Source organism: Macaca thibetana, chromosome 1 (genome assembly GCF_024542745.1).
Source record: "Macaca thibetana thibetana isolate TM-01 chromosome 1, ASM2454274v1, whole genome shotgun sequence".
In the NCBI taxonomy this organism is placed as follows: domain Eukaryota; kingdom Metazoa; phylum Chordata; class Mammalia; order Primates; family Cercopithecidae; genus Macaca; species Macaca thibetana.
Genome location: NC_065578.1, coordinates 9,504,162 through 9,520,416, shown reverse-complemented (window position 1 = coordinate 9,520,416; position 16,255 = coordinate 9,504,162). Strand labels below are relative to the sequence as shown.

Here is a 16,255-nt window from a genome sequence, read left to right as displayed (position 1 = left end):
AGAGGGCACGTTTCCATGATACTTAGGAGTGAGAGAAACCTTTCTCTCCACAGCAACCATTTCACAGGAAAACATTTAGTCTTGGCAATAATTAATTTGTACTTTTAAATCCTTGGGGAATATACTGAGTTTTCTTTCTCTAATTTTCTTTTATCACTTGTTACATCTATTCAAACTTCACGTGGGACAGATCACGTCCACTCTCTAACAGTAACTGATCACATACCAATATCTCCAATACTTTCTTTCTTTCTTTTGGGACCGCACAGCAGCCAGGTGAAGAAATAAAGAGATTTTTGAAGCTAGAAGGGAGAAGGGAGTTAATTTCTTCGTCTGAACTGGGAGTCATTAATGAATAAGGAACCTAACAGTGTACCAATTAACGTCCGCAAGTGTGGACTCTTCACGCTGCTCTGGGTGTCCTACCTGCTAGAGTTGTGGGAAGACTTCAGGTACTTGGCAGAAATAATATTTAGGGAGAGGATGGCATCAACTGCAGCTTCATCCACCTCAGGCTTATTCCGAATACGACCTAAAAGAAAGGATAAAGAAAACAGAGCACAGACACATTTAAAAACAAAACATGAATTCATTAAGCCAAAAAGAAACTTTTAAATCTACGTGTAAGTTCAGGAGCTGGAAGGGTCATTTGGTTACCTGTAGGGTCCTCCATCGTCTGACTCTATTACTTCCCACATTGAGTTAACTATGAAACCATATCGATTCTTTATTCAAAGAGTTTCTCACATTCATCCCAACTTTTATTTACAATATCATTGCCTTGATCACAAAAGGCCACCTCCTCTCTGATCTGGAACCTGCAACAGCCATTTAACTGGTCTCCCTGCTATTCACACCTCCCCTGTTCCAATCCATTCTACTCTCACCTAATAGCAACTTCTTAAGCCACTGACTGACTGTTTTTTGTTGTTTTTCTTAAATAGGGTCTTGGTCTGTCCCCCAGGCTGAAGTACGGTGGTGCAATCATAGCTAATTCCTGGGCTCAAGTGATCCTCCCACGTAAGCCACCTGAGTAACTGGGACTTTAGGCCTGTAGCACCATATCCAGCTATTTTATTTCATTTTATTGTAGAGACAGGGCCCCACTATGTTGCTCAGGCTGGTCTCGAACTCCTGGGCTCAAACGATCCTCCTGCCTTAGCCTCCCAAAGTGCTGAGATTATAGGCATGAGCCACTGCACCTGGCCATGCTGACTTTATTACACCCCTTTCTTGCTCAAAATCCTACACTCTGTTTTCAAGTTAACACTAGGGGATGCAGCATTGCATAGAGGTTAAGGACTTGGCCTCCAGTGCTGGACTGCCTGGGTTCCAACTCCTACCACCTGTGAGGCTTTGGGCCTAAGGTTCAACCTCTCTGAGCCTCAGTTCCCTCATATGTCAAGTGAGAATAACAATTCCTTCCACATGTTGTTATGAGGATTAAATAAACTAGTATTTTTGGAGCATTCAGAAAACCACCTGGCACATGGTAAATACTACATCAGAGTTTGTTAATAAACTAAAAATGCAGGGTTCTTCAGAGAAGCCATAGTAACCACTGCCTCTGCATCCTCCCTCTCCTTCTCTGGTCAGAAAGCATCTCTTCTGTTTCAGTATTAGTGTTCCATATAAACATTAATTTTGTCAAAGGACATTCAGTGCTTTGTAAACAAAGTTTAAAAAAAACGAAATTAAAAAAAGAAAAATTTATTATGAAAAATCTTGAAAAGCTACTACCACTGCTGCCCCAGACAAGAGAGAACATAATCTCCCTTCCAAGGATTTTTTTTTTTTTGACAGGGTCTCACTCTGTCATGCAGGGGCATGATCATGACTCACTGCAGCCTCGACTTCTCAGGTTCAAACAATCCTCCAGCCTCAGCCTCCTGAGTAGTTGAGACTATAGGCATGCACCACCACACCCAGCTTATTTGTAGGGAGACAGGGTTTTGCCATGTTGTCTAGGCTAGTCTCGAACTCCTCAACTTAAGCGATCCGCCCGCCTTGGCCTCCCAAAGTGCTGGGATTACAGGCATGAGCCACTGTGCCTGGCCCCAAGGTTCTTAAACTGGTCCAGAGAGACACAAGCACTCTGTGGACAGAATTCAGAGGGTCCTTGAGCTTGGATGGGGAAAAAATTACATCTTTATTTTCACAAACCTTTAACTAAAAATTGGCATCTCCTTCAATCACAAAGGAATGCAATAAACCACAGAATTGGCCAGTACCCATGACTCTGTCCCCAGTAGAAACCACAGATGTTTCCATGTGCAAAATATCTGTCTATCTATCTATCTATTTATTTATTTATAGACAGAGTCTCACACTGTTGCCAGGCTGGAGTACAGTGGTACAATCTTGGCTCACTGCAACCTCTGCCTCCCAGGTTCAAATGATTCTCCTGTCTCAGCCTCCCGAGTACCCAGGACGACAGGTGCGCGCCACCATGGCCAGCTAATTTTTGTATTTTTAGTAGAGACAGGGTTTCACCATGTTGGTCAGGATGGTCTTGATCTCTTGACCTTGTGATCCGCCCACCTCGGCCTCCCAAAGTGCTGGGATTACAGGCGTGAGCCACCGCGCCTGGCCACAAAGTATCTTTTTCATTGATCACTACTTTGAAATTATGGTAATTAGAATAACTGCTAAATCTTGTTATTTCATGCATCAATAAAGAAGAGCTTAATGTTTTAACAAGCGTATTTCAATATTATCGGTTTCCTTTGTAATCCTAAATACTTTATTTTTCACATTTGAAAACAATTCTAAGCCTTCACCACTGCCAAAGAGGTCCATAGCAACAAAAGTTCCAAACTCCTGCCTCAGACTGTCATTCTAAAGTTCACACTCTCTAGCCAATACACCTTAATTTAATTTATCCACTCCGGCCATGGGGTTTCTTGTCATTTGCATGTTAGACATATTCCTGACTCTCTTACTCAAAATGCTTGTGTCTGGAAAACAAAAAAACAAAACCCCTCTAATTTTTCTTGAATCTATTCAGTCCTCCTGGCTTATTTTCACTGTTAACTCTCTTAGCATAGATCTTCCTTTGTCTTTATTTTGGTATTTATTCATCAAAGCATTCTGCATATGTATATGCTGTCTCCCTAACTAAACTGCAAGCTCACAATTAGTAGAGATTTTTCTTTTCTTTTTTTTTTTAAGACGGAGTCCCACTCTGTTGTCCAGGCTTGAATGCAGTGGTGCCATCTCAGCTCACTACAACCTCCACCTCCCAAGTTTAAGCGATCCTCCCACCTCAGCCTCCTGAGTAGCTGAGACTACAGGTGCATGCCATCATGCCCAGCTAATTTTCATATTTTTTTGTAGAGATGGGATTTTGCTACCTTGGCCAGACTCAAACTCCTGAGCTCAAGTAATCCACCCATCTCAGCCTCCAAAAGTGCTGGAATTACAGGCATGAGCCACCACACCCAGCCAGCAGAGATTTCTTGTATGCCCTCTCACAGCCTCTATCACAGAACCATACTCTGGTAACTGAGTTAGTTTGATAACATATCACTAATGATAGAGCGAAGAAACAGGAATACAGAGTTTCAAACTCAAGGCCTCTACATCTCCATAGTCTGTGTTTCCCAATATGGTCTTCCACACATTCCCTGTACCACAAACAGGGAAGAATAACATCTCTAACAGGACACAGTGCCTCACACCTGTAGTCCCAGTTACACGGGAACCTGAGGCAGGAGGATCGCTTGAGCCCAGGAGTTTGAGGCTACAGAGAGCTATGATCTCATCATTGTACTCCAGCCTGGGTGACAGAGCAAGACCCTATCTCAAAAAATTCTCTATAAGTCCTGGTTCTGTCCTTGGCTGATGAAATGTACTCACCGACCACCAGTTCACGAACATCCTTCCAATGGAGCTCGCTCCCCTTCTCATGGATAATGGTCACTGTGATCCTTCGCTGGATGCCCTAGGTAATGAAGCAGGGTTGCAATTTAGCTGGAGCAATCTATTATCTCCTCTCCTCTATTGTTTTCTGGGCTGTATGGCATGGCATGGGGGATGAGCAGGAAGGAGAGGCGTGGAAAGAGGGAAAATGCTATCCACATTGTTATTCCAAAAAAAGGGAGATGTGTCAGGGACTAAGGAACAGTCAGGTCTGATATGGTTTTCTTTTTTTAAACATTCTTTTTCTCTATGGTTTTAAGAATAAAACCATAATCTGTCACAGGAGATTATGTGGCTGCATCCCAGCCCCTTGCATAGTAAGTATTCAACCATGCCCTGATTGTATGTCCCAAGTGTATGGCATCCCTCGTCCCTATGCCCACTTGGGTCTTAAGTACTTTTGAACACTGACTGAACCTACTCTTGATTTACCAAAAGGGGACCTATATTTCATAACCAGACTTTTAGTCCACTGAAACCTTATCCTCTACCCCTATTAAGAACTTTTGGTGTGAAAGCACAGAGCTTCCAAACATCCTGAAAAGTATTAAAAGTGACGTAGGAGCTACACAAATTAGAGTAATTAAATGAAATAAAATATTTTTCAAAATAGCTATTCTAAATACATATAAAAGCAAGGGTAAATATAAGCCAAGGTCTGAGGAAGAAATATCAAAAAACAGACATAGAAAAAAAAAATGACAACAGGACAATGCCCCGCCCGCCCTTTGAAATAGAGATGAAAACAGAGAAAAAGAAAGAGTTCCATCTCTTATTCTAAACTATTTTGGTCCCTCATTAGTACCTGATGAAGCAAAAATGTCCCCTGGCAAGGCAAGCCTGCTGTATGGTCAACCACAGCTGGGATATACCTATAAAATCAGAAACGCAAAAGAAACAACTAAGTGCTACTTCATCTGCAAGGGTTCGCCCCTGGTGGTCTTTGTTTTGATAAATTCTGATCCCATGTCTTTCTCACCCATGCTGGCATTTAATCATACAGTCATTTGCATTTACTAATCCTTTCCACACATCTGTGTCTCAATCCTCTCTAGACTTGAGTACTCAAAGGACAGTAATATCTTTTGGTTGCATTCAGCCCCTTGATATTAAGTATTCAATAAATAATGTAGAAGTGCAATGGCAATTGACAGGAGATAAGAAACACAGATAATTTCAGACTATAGTTTTTTAAGATTCAGAAAGCAATTAATTCAGTAGAAACAACTACTGTAACTACCTCTCCCTCATAATGCAACTTGTAATCACATTATAGGTCTATGAAAAGTCAAATTCCTCAAAGCACTGTCACTACTGACAACTACATATAAGATTGACAGAATCACACTTAACACAGCATCCTACAAGTAGTAGGAACTTAGTGTTTCCTGATGATGACCATGATGGTGGTTCTCAGAAGTACATATAGGAGAACATTAGGATAACATTTACCCCTACCCTTTACATTACCTGATACAGCCCCTTGCCTCTGTCCTAAGAGTAAGATCTCTTTCATTTGTGTTTTTCCAAAAGCATTTTAGAGATGATTATATACAACAATTACATTAATCACTTACTCTCAGCTCATCGAGAGAGAAAGCTGATGGTATCATTTTGATCTAGGACAGTGGTTCTCAACTAAGGATTCTCCCTCTGGGGGATATTTGGCAATGTCTGAAGACATTTTTGGTTGTCACAAATAGAGTGGAGCTGCTACTGGCATCTTATGGATAGGGGCCAGGGATGCTGCAAAATATTCTAAATGCACAGGACAGCCCCTCACAACACAGATTTATCCAGCCCCAAATAGTGCTGAGGTTGAGAAACCCTGGTCTAGGAAAAGATTCCACCCTTCTATGTCCTCCTTGACATTAGTAATGTTAAGTCTTTACCATATTCTATGCAATATGCTCCTTTTGCTTTACTACTGATAAAACCCACTATGATAAAACCCTTATAACAAGGTACCGCCAGGCGCAGTGGTTCACGCCTGTAATCCCAGCACGTTGGGAGGCCGAGGCGGGCGGATCACCTGAGGTAGGGAGTTCGAGACCAGCCTGGCCAACATGGTGAAACCCTGCCTTTACTAAAAACACAAAAATTAGCCGGGTATGGTGGCACGCACCTGTAATCCCAGCTACCCAAGAGGCTGAGGCAGGAAAATCGCTTGAACCTGGGAGGCAGAGGTTGCAATGAGCCGAGATCGCGCCATTACACTCCAGCCTGGGCAACAGAGCAAGCCTCTATCTCAAAAAAAAAAAAAACCCAAAAAACAACAAGATTTGCTGTCTCCATGATTTTGCTGTTGCTAACAAGAAGGTAAATTATTATGCTGAACAGTCAGTTCTTTGACAAACATCTGATTCAAATACCAAGACCACCAAAAAACAATTCAAAACTGGAATTCGGCCAGGTATGGTGGCTCATGCCTATAGTCTCAGCATTATAGGGAGACCTATAATGCTGGGAGGCCGAGGCAGGAGGACTGCTTGAGGCCAGGAGTGGTCAAGACTAACCTGGTCAACATAACAAGACTGCATCTCTATTAAAACAAAAACAAAAACAAAACTATCCCTGGAATTTGACAGCGACAATGATTCATGAACCCAAATACAAGAACATTCAAAATTGCATTTCCTAATTTGAAACATTTTGCCTTATTTAAAAAATTATTAAGTTGGACTTACTCTCCTGTAGGCTCCAGTTCACTGATCTCAAACCAAACCAGGAGGTCATACTTGCTCATGCTCTGGCCAAGGCTGGTTTTGCTCATCGTGTTTAACTTGGTGGCTGGAACTTTTAGAAGTATTTAGAGTATGTCAAAATCTGGTCCAAGACTACTCAGCAAAAGTATAAGCTTCTCTAATGTCAGTCTTTAAAGACATACTTGGGAAAGGCAGCAAGAGTCAGAGGAAAGATTGCAATGCAAAAGACCCAGAGAAACACCAATATAAACTTTGTAAGTTATTAGTTATCTCTAAATTCAGAGAACAAGGAAAATGAAGAAATCAGTATTTTTTTTCTCAACAAACTATCTCTAATGATGCGAAAACAGCTTTTGTGTAGAATAAATGTACTCATGAAACCTTCCAATTCCAGAATCTCAAATTGTGTGGCATGCAGAGCATGGGACTAACATGGGAGAGACGGCTGGGCGCGGTGGCTCAAGCCTGTAATCCCAGCACTTTGGGAGGCTGAGACGGGCGGATCACGAGGTCAGGAGATCAAGACCATCCTGGCTAACACGGTGAAACCCCGTCTCTACTAAAAAATACAAAAAAAAACTAGCCAGGCGAGGTGGTGGGCGCCTGTAGTTCCAGCCACTCGAGAGGCTGAGGCAGGAGAATGGCGTAAACCCGGGAGGCAGAGCTTGCAGTGAGCTGAGATCCGGCCATTACACTCCAGCCTGGGCGACAGAGCGAGACTCTGTCTCAAAAAACAAAAAAAACAAAAAAAAAAAACATGGGAGAGACAACGCTTGGAAAGCCACACACGTCACAGGGGCTCAATCAAAGCTGGTGTCCTGGAGAAAAGACCCATCCTCCACCCCAGTGGTTCCCAAACCTCCCTGCACGTAGGACCACCTGGGGACCTTAAATTCCAGGACACACCCCAGATCAATTAAATCACAATCTCTAAGGGAAGGACACAGTTCTTCCTCCATGAGGGGTAAAGTTTCCCAGCTGATACCAACGTGAGGACAAAGTTGGGTACCACGGGTCTCATTTATAAACACAGGATTCTGTATATGATCTTATGTTACACATTTTCTTCAGATTTAAATTCCATATTCTTTTTTTTCTTTTTTACGGCGTGATCTCGGCTTACTGCAACCTCTGACCCCGGGCTCAAACCATCCTCCCACATCAGCCTCCTGAGTAGCTGAGACCAAAGGCGTGCACCACCGTGCCCGGCTAATTTTTACATTTTTTTTGTAGAGATGGGGTTTCGCCATGTTGTCCAGGCTGGTCTCTAACTCCTGAGCTCAAGCAATCTGTCTGACTCAGCCTCCCAAAGTGCTGGGATTACAGGTGCGAGCCACCACACCCGGCCAGATTTAAACTCCATATTCTTAACTGTACTGATGCTATGTGACTTTAGTTAAGCTGCTTAACCTCTGGGAGTCTGTCTCCTCATTTACAAACTGTAGATCCTAATATTTAGCCTACTATCTTGAAAAGCGATCATGAAGATCCACTAACATAATGTATAAAAAGGGGCTTTATGAATCATTTAGCACTATTCACATGTGTACCCTATCACCAGTATTCAGCCCAGCTGAGTTTCACATGAGTTGGTGATGCTAGTCAGAAAGAAAATAGGGTAAGTGATCCTGGCAGTCATCTAAGGGGTCAGAAAGCAAAACCAGAAGTATTCTAACAAACTACCTACTAGTAAAATCTTCAAAATTAAAAATACTATTGCAAAGAATCCATAAAAACAAATGCAAGGGCCTCCCCCACTGCGACGGTGATGTGAAACAGACACATATAGAGAAAGTGCTTCCCAAATCTCTAGGAAGAAAATGTGATATGACCTTGAAAATGTGCTGAGCTCTACATTCAGCTCAAGTTGCAAACGGAAATGTCAGTGTTTCATTTGCAGAGAGCCAGGCTTCAGGACAAGCGCCTGAGGTTGGTTCTACATCTAAGGTGGAGCTAATTCAGCTACTAACCATCTCGTTTGGGTACCCTCTCGCTCTGGCAGCTGGGAACTGGCAGAAAGAGAAAAGGCGGCAATGGGTCAGCCTCATCCTGGAAGGTGGCAATAGCGGAGGATGCAAGCACACTGGCGTGCTCAGAAAATGTGTCCAACACATGCACATTCACATAGCCAGACACGAGAAACCGAATCAGCTCAATCTTTCTCTCATGGTCTGAAGGCAGATGAAGATGGGGAATACATTGGGTGGAGAGTGACCACAGGGTGGGGTGGGAATTTGGTGAATGGGCAATGAGGAAAAAGGACAGAAATAAAGAAAAATCAAAACAAGATCACTGAACATGCAGAATAAATTTACTACGCAAAGAAATGCCTAGTCCCCTGACAGTTATGGGAAGTTACATACAAAGCAGAAAGATTTAGGAACAGAGTGATTATCAAAATCTGCAAATAGAAGACGAGAGAGTTGGTAGATAAGGCCCCCTATTGTTTCTTACTTCTTGTCTTATTTTATTATTTTATTTTATATTGTTTTGAGATGGAGTTTCGCTCCTGTTGCCCAGGCTGGAGTACAAAGGTGCAATCTCAGCTCACTGCAACTTCCACCTCCCTGGTTCAAGCGATTCTCCTACCTCAGCCTCCCAAGTAGCTGGGATTACAGGCGTGTGCCACCATGCCCGGCTAATTTTGTATTTTTAGTAGAGACGAGAGTTTCACCATGTTGGTCAGGCTGTTCTCGAACTCCTGACCTCAGGTGATCCACCTACCTCGGCCTCCCAAAGCGCTGGGATTACAGGTGTCAGCCACCGGGCCTGGCCTTTACTTCTTATTTTAAATCAGGAACTAGGAATTCTAGTTCCTACTAGATATATACAAGAGGAGCAGGAATACATGTGGATACATAGAAGGATAGAAATTCCAACATGACTTCTATTTGAACAGTCATTCAGGGCCGGGCGCGGTGGCTCAAGCCTGTAATCCCAGTACTTTGGGAGGCCGAGACGGGCGGATCACGAGGTCAGGAGATCAAAACCATCCTGGCTAACACGGTGAAACCCCGTCTCTATTAAGAAATACAAAAAACTAGCCGGGCGAGGTGGCGGGCGCCTGTAGTCCCAGCTACTCGGGAGGCTGAGGCCGGAGAATGGCGTGAACCCGGGAGGCGGAGCTTGCAGTGAGCTGAGATCCGGCCACTGCACTCCAGCCTGGGCGACAGAGCGAGACTCCGTCTCAAAAAAAAAAAAAAAAAAAAAAAAAAAAAAAAAAAAAAAAAAAAAAAGTCATTCAGAATAAGAGATGTATTCACACAGAGATTATCATGCAAAAAGCAGAGTGAGTGCTCACCTGGCTTGGACAGAGGCATGGGTGGAGGGAAGAATCGGCGGCATGGCTGAGGCGGACTGCAAAGAAAGGAAGACAAAGATCAAGACTACAAGGAGTTATTTATTTTAGAAATTCTCCCCTTTGTGCTGGACTGCAAATTGAATTTCCTTCTCTTTAGGCATTTCACAACTAGGAGTGAGAATGTATGTAAAAGTTCTGTGACAGTACAGAAGGAAAACAATGTTTTATGTATAGCTTCTAAAAGCAGGGAAAAAGAGAGAAACTGTTTGACTTCCACATGCCTATCTCAAGACATTCCATTTGCAGATTTGAGGTTCTGGATTCCAAGTTGGAGTTTTCCAACATTAACATAAACAGAACTGGCACACAGACATTAAGATTAACGTAATTATTCTTCTTCTTGCTGGTCACTACCATCGCTTTATACTTCTCTTTGTGTGAATGTATTTAAAAGAAAAAAAACTTTTTGTAATAACTATTTGCAGTGTATAAATCAATAAACCCCGTTTTTTCAAGAGAAAGAAAAAGACTACAGAGCTGGATGTTGATATCAATAGCATGTTTTAATTCCCTTTAAGAGAGCAGACTTTTGCATTTTCAACTCTGGCATAATACCAGATAATAGAGATAATCCTAGATAGTGAAATAGGCTAAATCTCATTTTAAAAATGTCTCCTTCTAAGTCTTAGCTAATAAATGAAATAAGAAAATTCTTCTGCCAACACCAACACTCTGCCATCACCAGAAAGGCCCACTGTTGCCTTCCTCAGCAGTTTTGATGACTGTACTTAGAGCTTCTATTTCATAAAGCTGTGGGCATTAGGAACATTTTTTTTTTTTTTTGAGACAGAGTCTTGCTCTGTCGCCCAGGCTGGAGTACAGTGGCACGATCTCGGCTCACTGCAAGCTCTGCCTCCTGGGTTCGCACCATTCTCCTGCCTCAGCCTCCCGAGTAGCTGGGACTACAGGCGTCCGCCACCATACCCGGCTAATTTTTTGTATTTTTAGTAGAGACGGGGTTTCACCATGTTAGCCAGGATGGTCTCGATCTCCTGACCTCGTGATCCGCCCGTCTCAGCCTCCCAAAGTGCTGGGATTACAGGCTTGAGCCACCATGCCCAGCCAGGAACAATTTTCAACAATTTTCATGTTATATTCCTATCACCTCAAATTTCTACCATATTCAAAGTCTCTTCCTACAAAAAGATGGTATTTGAGATCACCCGGTCAAAATTTAATTTGTTCTATCTAAAATCAGCGACTAGGTGACTATAAGATGATGGTGAAGTTTCTAAATCCCTCAAAAGATTTCTTCCTTTCCAGCAATCGAGAAACTAAAAATCAAAACAATACCATCAAAAATGTTTGCTTATTTGGTCCAAACCTGTTAAGCTCCTGTCCTTGCAGATGAAGCGGGTGCTGCTGATAATGCCCAAAGACTTCAAATACAATAGGCTTGGTTTTGATGTAATCCACAAACGATTCAGTGATCTCCACGGCAATCTACAGCCAAGCAAGATTAGGAAAAGATTACAAGAAAACACAGATTTCTGCTTCAATCAGAACTTTAGGTATTTTGATTTTGTTTGTTTGTTTGTTTTTGAGACAAGGTCTTGCTCTGTAGTGCACGAACAAGGCTCATGCAGCCTCACCCTCCCAGGCTCAAGCAATCTTCCTGCCACAGGCTCCGGAGTAGCTAGGACTACAGGCATGCACCACCGTGCTTGGCTAATTTAAAACAATTTTTTGTAGAGACAGCATCTCACTATGTTTCCCAGACCGGTCTTTAACTCATGCGCTGAACTGATCCTTCTGCCTCAGCTCCCAAAGTGCTGAGGCATGAGCCACTACGCCTGGCCCAACTTTACTACTGCTGAGTGTCCAGAATCTGCTAGGCCTCTTGCAACAAAAAACAGGGAATCCCCTATGTTGTTTTTAATTCTAAAGTAATTTTTCCAAGTTTCAGGTATTTAAGATCTTCCATAATTTGCCTCAACTGATCTTGGCCCCTGTTCCCCTTCCTATGCTTACCATTCTGGCTCACTCACTCATCTGCTGCTCCTTTCACCTGCTCTCTCTTCTGCTGTGCCGAAGACTGGCCCAGGCTGCAACCCTGCCTGGAAGGCACTTCCATACATCCATGCATGCATTGACTATGGCCTATGTGCCAGGCACAATGCCAAGTTTGACACACCTTTTCTTGCTTATACTACATCCTTCAAGGAGCTTCCTATCCCCTTTCTCCCCCAACTATCCTCCCCAACAAAAAGTAACTATTTTAAGTTAGTTTTCCATTCATATAAATAACTTTCCCTTTCTCTACTCCCACTGCATTTAGTGAATATTTTCTCATGTTCCTCTTTGCATGACTGGTGTTTATGTATGCATTTTATTTCCCCTATCGTAATTCGGAGCTCACTGGGAGCATCTGAGATTCATCCGCATTCCCCAGTTGTCAGGCACAATCCTTGTGCAAAGCAGCTGATCAAAGTTTATCAGATACATGCTTGCTTATATTTATATGAACATGAAAAAGAAGATAGCATATTTTGTGTTTGCTTTTTCCATCTTTGAAGTTCTCCTTTCCTCTCTTACTTTAGAGAGCAGACATGGTTAGCAAGAGAATGAGAGACAGTTTCACGTAGTAGTGAAGATCCTGAATGCCAGAGCTACATTTCTCTGAGCTTAAGTCCTATCTCTGCCTCTTGTAACACTGATGAGTAACTTTATTTATTTATTTATTTATTTATTTTTTGAGACGGAGTCTCACGCTGTTGCCCAGGCTGGAGTGCAGTGGCGCGATCTCGGCTCACTGCAAGCTCCACCTCCTGGGTTCACGCCATTCTCCTGCCTCAGCCTCCTGAGTAGCTAGGACTACAGGCGCCCGCCACCGCGCCCGGCTAATTTTTTGTATTTTTAGTAGAGATGGGGTTTCACTGTGGTCTCGATCTCCTGACCTTGTGATCCGCCCGCCTCGGCCTCCCAAAGTGCTGGGATTACAGGCTTGAGCCACCGCGCCCGGCTGAGTAACTTTATTTTTATTACCACTTTTTTTTTTTTTTTGAGATGGAGTCTTGCTTTGTTGCCCAGGTTGGAGTGCAGTGGCGCGATCTCGACTCACTGCAACCTCCCCCTCCTGGGTTCAAGCAATTCTTGTGCCTCAGATGGGATTTCACCATGTTGGCCAGGTTGGTCACAAACTCCTGACCTCAAGTGATCCACCTGCCTCCCTCCCAGAGTGCTGGGATTACAGGTGTGAGCCACTGTGCCTGGTCTGATGAGCGACTTTAATTGCTCTATGCTTCAGTCATCTCAGCTAACACAGGGATTATCTTAATCTATGGTATAAAGGGAAAGACTAAATTACACAAAAACTCTCAGAACAGTGACTAACACGAAATAAACTCTCAGTGAATGTTAGCTATTGTGATGAGGATAATGACTCTGGAACATAGCTTGAGTGAAATTTCATGTAAGAGAGGGAAGGATCTGTTTTCTTACTTCACATAAGAATACAGTTGTAAAGGGCATTAATGTGTTAATTATACTATCAGTTGCAAGGAAAACAGACTCTAAATCTTAATTTAGCTACAGAAGGTATTTGATATTTTTTATGTTATTTGCAATTGAGCAACATAAGTATCTTAGGGTTTAAAGGACAATGCATTCACTTTAACAAAACTCTTATTAAGCATGCTTATTTTTCTAGGACAGAAACACTAAAACAACTCATTGCATTCAAACTGATGGAAGATATTATTGGCAGACCAACCCACATTCCACTCACTAGGCCCATTGTAATACAGACAAGAAGGCTTGCTGCTCAGGCCACTGTGGATGACCTCACCACTCTAGTCACGCCCTCTATTGTCTACTCCCCCCATTGCACAGCCAGTGACTTGTACGTCTTCTTATCACCCTTCCTCGGCTAAGAAAACCAAGGTACCAGAAAAACATACGTTTGGCAAAAAGGTCTGGCCACTTACATTCTGCACATGATAAAAGCCCAGGGGACTTCCTCTGCCATTGTTTTTGAGGGGCTCCGTGGAGAATGCTTCATCATGGCGATGCAGAAAGCTTCATAAAAAAATAAAAAGACTCGTGAACACTGTATTAAATGGTTTTATCAGAATCTGTTTCAAGAGCCCAATGTGGATCCTATAGAAAGAAGCATTCCACTTAAGCAGATTCTTTAAGTTATTTACATTCCCTTGTCAAGAACCTTTTCCGTATCGCAGAGGGTATTTTAGATTTTATTTCAAAAATGACTGAAAAATTAACTGATCCTATTTTAGACTTTATTTCAAAAATGACTGAAAAATTAACCGACCCTGATCACTTAGCTAAATGGATGTATGTGCAAGAATGCTTTAGAGAGTGAAGAAGTGAATTCCATTAACTCCTCTTCCTTTGTAAAAGCTTTTTACTAAAAATAAAAACAATGTCATTTTGTACAGAAAAAAATTAGCAGACTCAAGCTTCCACAGTTAGTGCGAAAGCCTGTGGCTGGCATAGTTACCTAAGAGTGTTGTGGATTCAAATGTCACCTCTTCCAGGCAGTCTTTCCTGACTTACCCTGACAGTTCTGTGTTCCCACATTACTAGTAATGTTTTTTTCCTTAATAGCAATGATTTCACTGTAATAATATATTTATATGCCTCTCCCCCCACCAGACAGCAAGTGTTTTCCCACAGGTCTCGACACACAGAAGACACTCTGGAAAAATTTGTTGAACCAGTGGGCTATATTTAGTTATCTTCACAGATAGTGAGATGCTATTTTTTTCTCTTTCTCTCCCTATTATTAGTCTGAAATAAAAATAACTGCACAGTTAAAGTGGACCCAATACAAAGATTTACTGCCAGATAGAAAAATCCATCAGAAGGACACCCCTTCCATCAAGAAAAAGTGGAGAAAAAGAAAATATTTTCAGTTCGGGGGAGAGACCAGTAGTATGAACTTGTTGTCTTCCAAATTAGTTCACCAGTCTGAGAACACTGGCATGTTTGTGCCAAGTGTTCCAAATCCCTGATTCCTGTATTGCTGGCACTGCAGCATTCTTGGGGTTCCCTGGTGAAAGGTGAACTCATTCACAGTGCTCTGCAGCCATACCTTCCCGGCACAGGCCAGAGGAGCCACTGTAAAAACACGGATGCCTTTGAGGCTGCTTTCAACACAAGCAACATGCCCTTTCCCCCAGAGCTAACACCAGGTGGAGATGCTGCTCTTTTTAGGAGACTGCAGGACAAAGGTCAACTCACTATTGTCACTTCAGACATCAGTTAACCAAATAGATGTTTTCCATGAAAAACATGCCTGATTAGAATAGCAACAGTTCCAAAAAACAGATTCATCTGGTCAATACTATCCTGCCTTCAGTTTGAGGGTATGAGTGAAAACACATTAAATAGGTGAAATCAATTCTCGATGGGTAATACTTCAACAATTATGAGTTGTAGCAAATAATATTAGTGGCCTACTATATAGTAATCACATTTAATTCAGATCACATTTAACTCAATTTTCTGTGATAAAACCTGTACAAAAGCTTTATAAACTGCACTAGGACCGATGGGAAGGCCAAGGCACACTCTGAGGGGAGAGGGATGGCAGAACCCAAAGCAGCCTCTTGGTGGCACCAGTAGCAAACTGAAGGCTGTAGGTACGGAGGGGTCAGACTTCAGTCTCTTGTACTGTGGCCCTTCCCAAGTACTGAAAAGACACATTGAAGTTTGGAGGTATTAAAACTGAAGATTCACAAAAAAGTGTTTTCCTGGGGCAGTCTTGAGAAGAAAGCACCTAGAGCACAGGGTTTGAGAGGGCCGCGGGAAACAGCAAGTCCGATGTGGATGACAAATGACAAGTGTCACATCTTCTCCACATACTAGCTTTTTTCAGTTGATGTAGAATTTATCCTTCTTTACATTGTTTAAATTTTCCTTTTCCCGAGTATTAAACAGGCATAATTGGTGGCCAGATAAGCCACTGCTTTCAGATTTACTAATAAGACATTTCAACATGAAGAGAACTAGAAAGACTCATCAACAGGCTTATGTGATCAGACCCTACATTCCTGGTAAAGGGGGACCACTCACAGCAGAGCCCTGCAGCAGGGTGCGCGGCATGCTCCTCCTGCCAGGGAACCCTGTTGCATTCCAGGACAGGTTTCTGGTTCTCACTCCCATAGGAGTGATGAAAGCATTTTCCTTCAGAGACTGGTTAGTCTTTGTCTCAAGAATGTTAATCCCTCACACACGTAAAGCACTCTACAGTGCACAAGAGATGTCACCTCGGTTAGCAGCTAGCTAGGAGGCAGAGCAAAGGGGC

The 16,255-nt window shown here is 42.6% G+C and overlaps 2 protein-coding genes across 9 annotated transcripts in view; one reads left to right on the top strand and one right to left on the bottom strand.

Moving 5' to 3' along the window:
- Window positions 1-16,255, top strand: part of CTNNBIP1 (catenin beta interacting protein 1) — a 668,528-nt gene that overhangs the window by 142,254 nt on the left and 510,019 nt on the right. The gene's annotated exons all lie outside the window — the stretch shown is intronic.
- The window catches only part of KIF1B (kinesin family member 1B), a 178,384-nt gene that overhangs the window by 31,588 nt on the left and 130,541 nt on the right, over window positions 1-16,255 (bottom strand). For all 8 annotated transcript variants that reach the window (XM_050787676.1, XM_050787730.1, XM_050787702.1 and 5 more), the window contains 7 exons: window positions 13,914-14,004; window positions 11,312-11,430; window positions 9,928-9,983; window positions 6,609-6,717; window positions 4,727-4,793; window positions 3,859-3,943; window positions 427-532 (listed from right to left, as the gene is read on the bottom strand). In XM_050787676.1, the coding sequence (XP_050643633.1) occupies window positions 427-532; window positions 3,859-3,943; window positions 4,727-4,793; window positions 6,609-6,717; window positions 9,928-9,983; window positions 11,312-11,430; window positions 13,914-14,004 (633 nt within the window). The remainder of the gene's footprint in view (window positions 1-426; window positions 533-3,858; window positions 3,944-4,726; window positions 4,794-6,608; window positions 6,718-9,927; window positions 9,984-11,311; window positions 11,431-13,913; window positions 14,005-16,255) is intronic.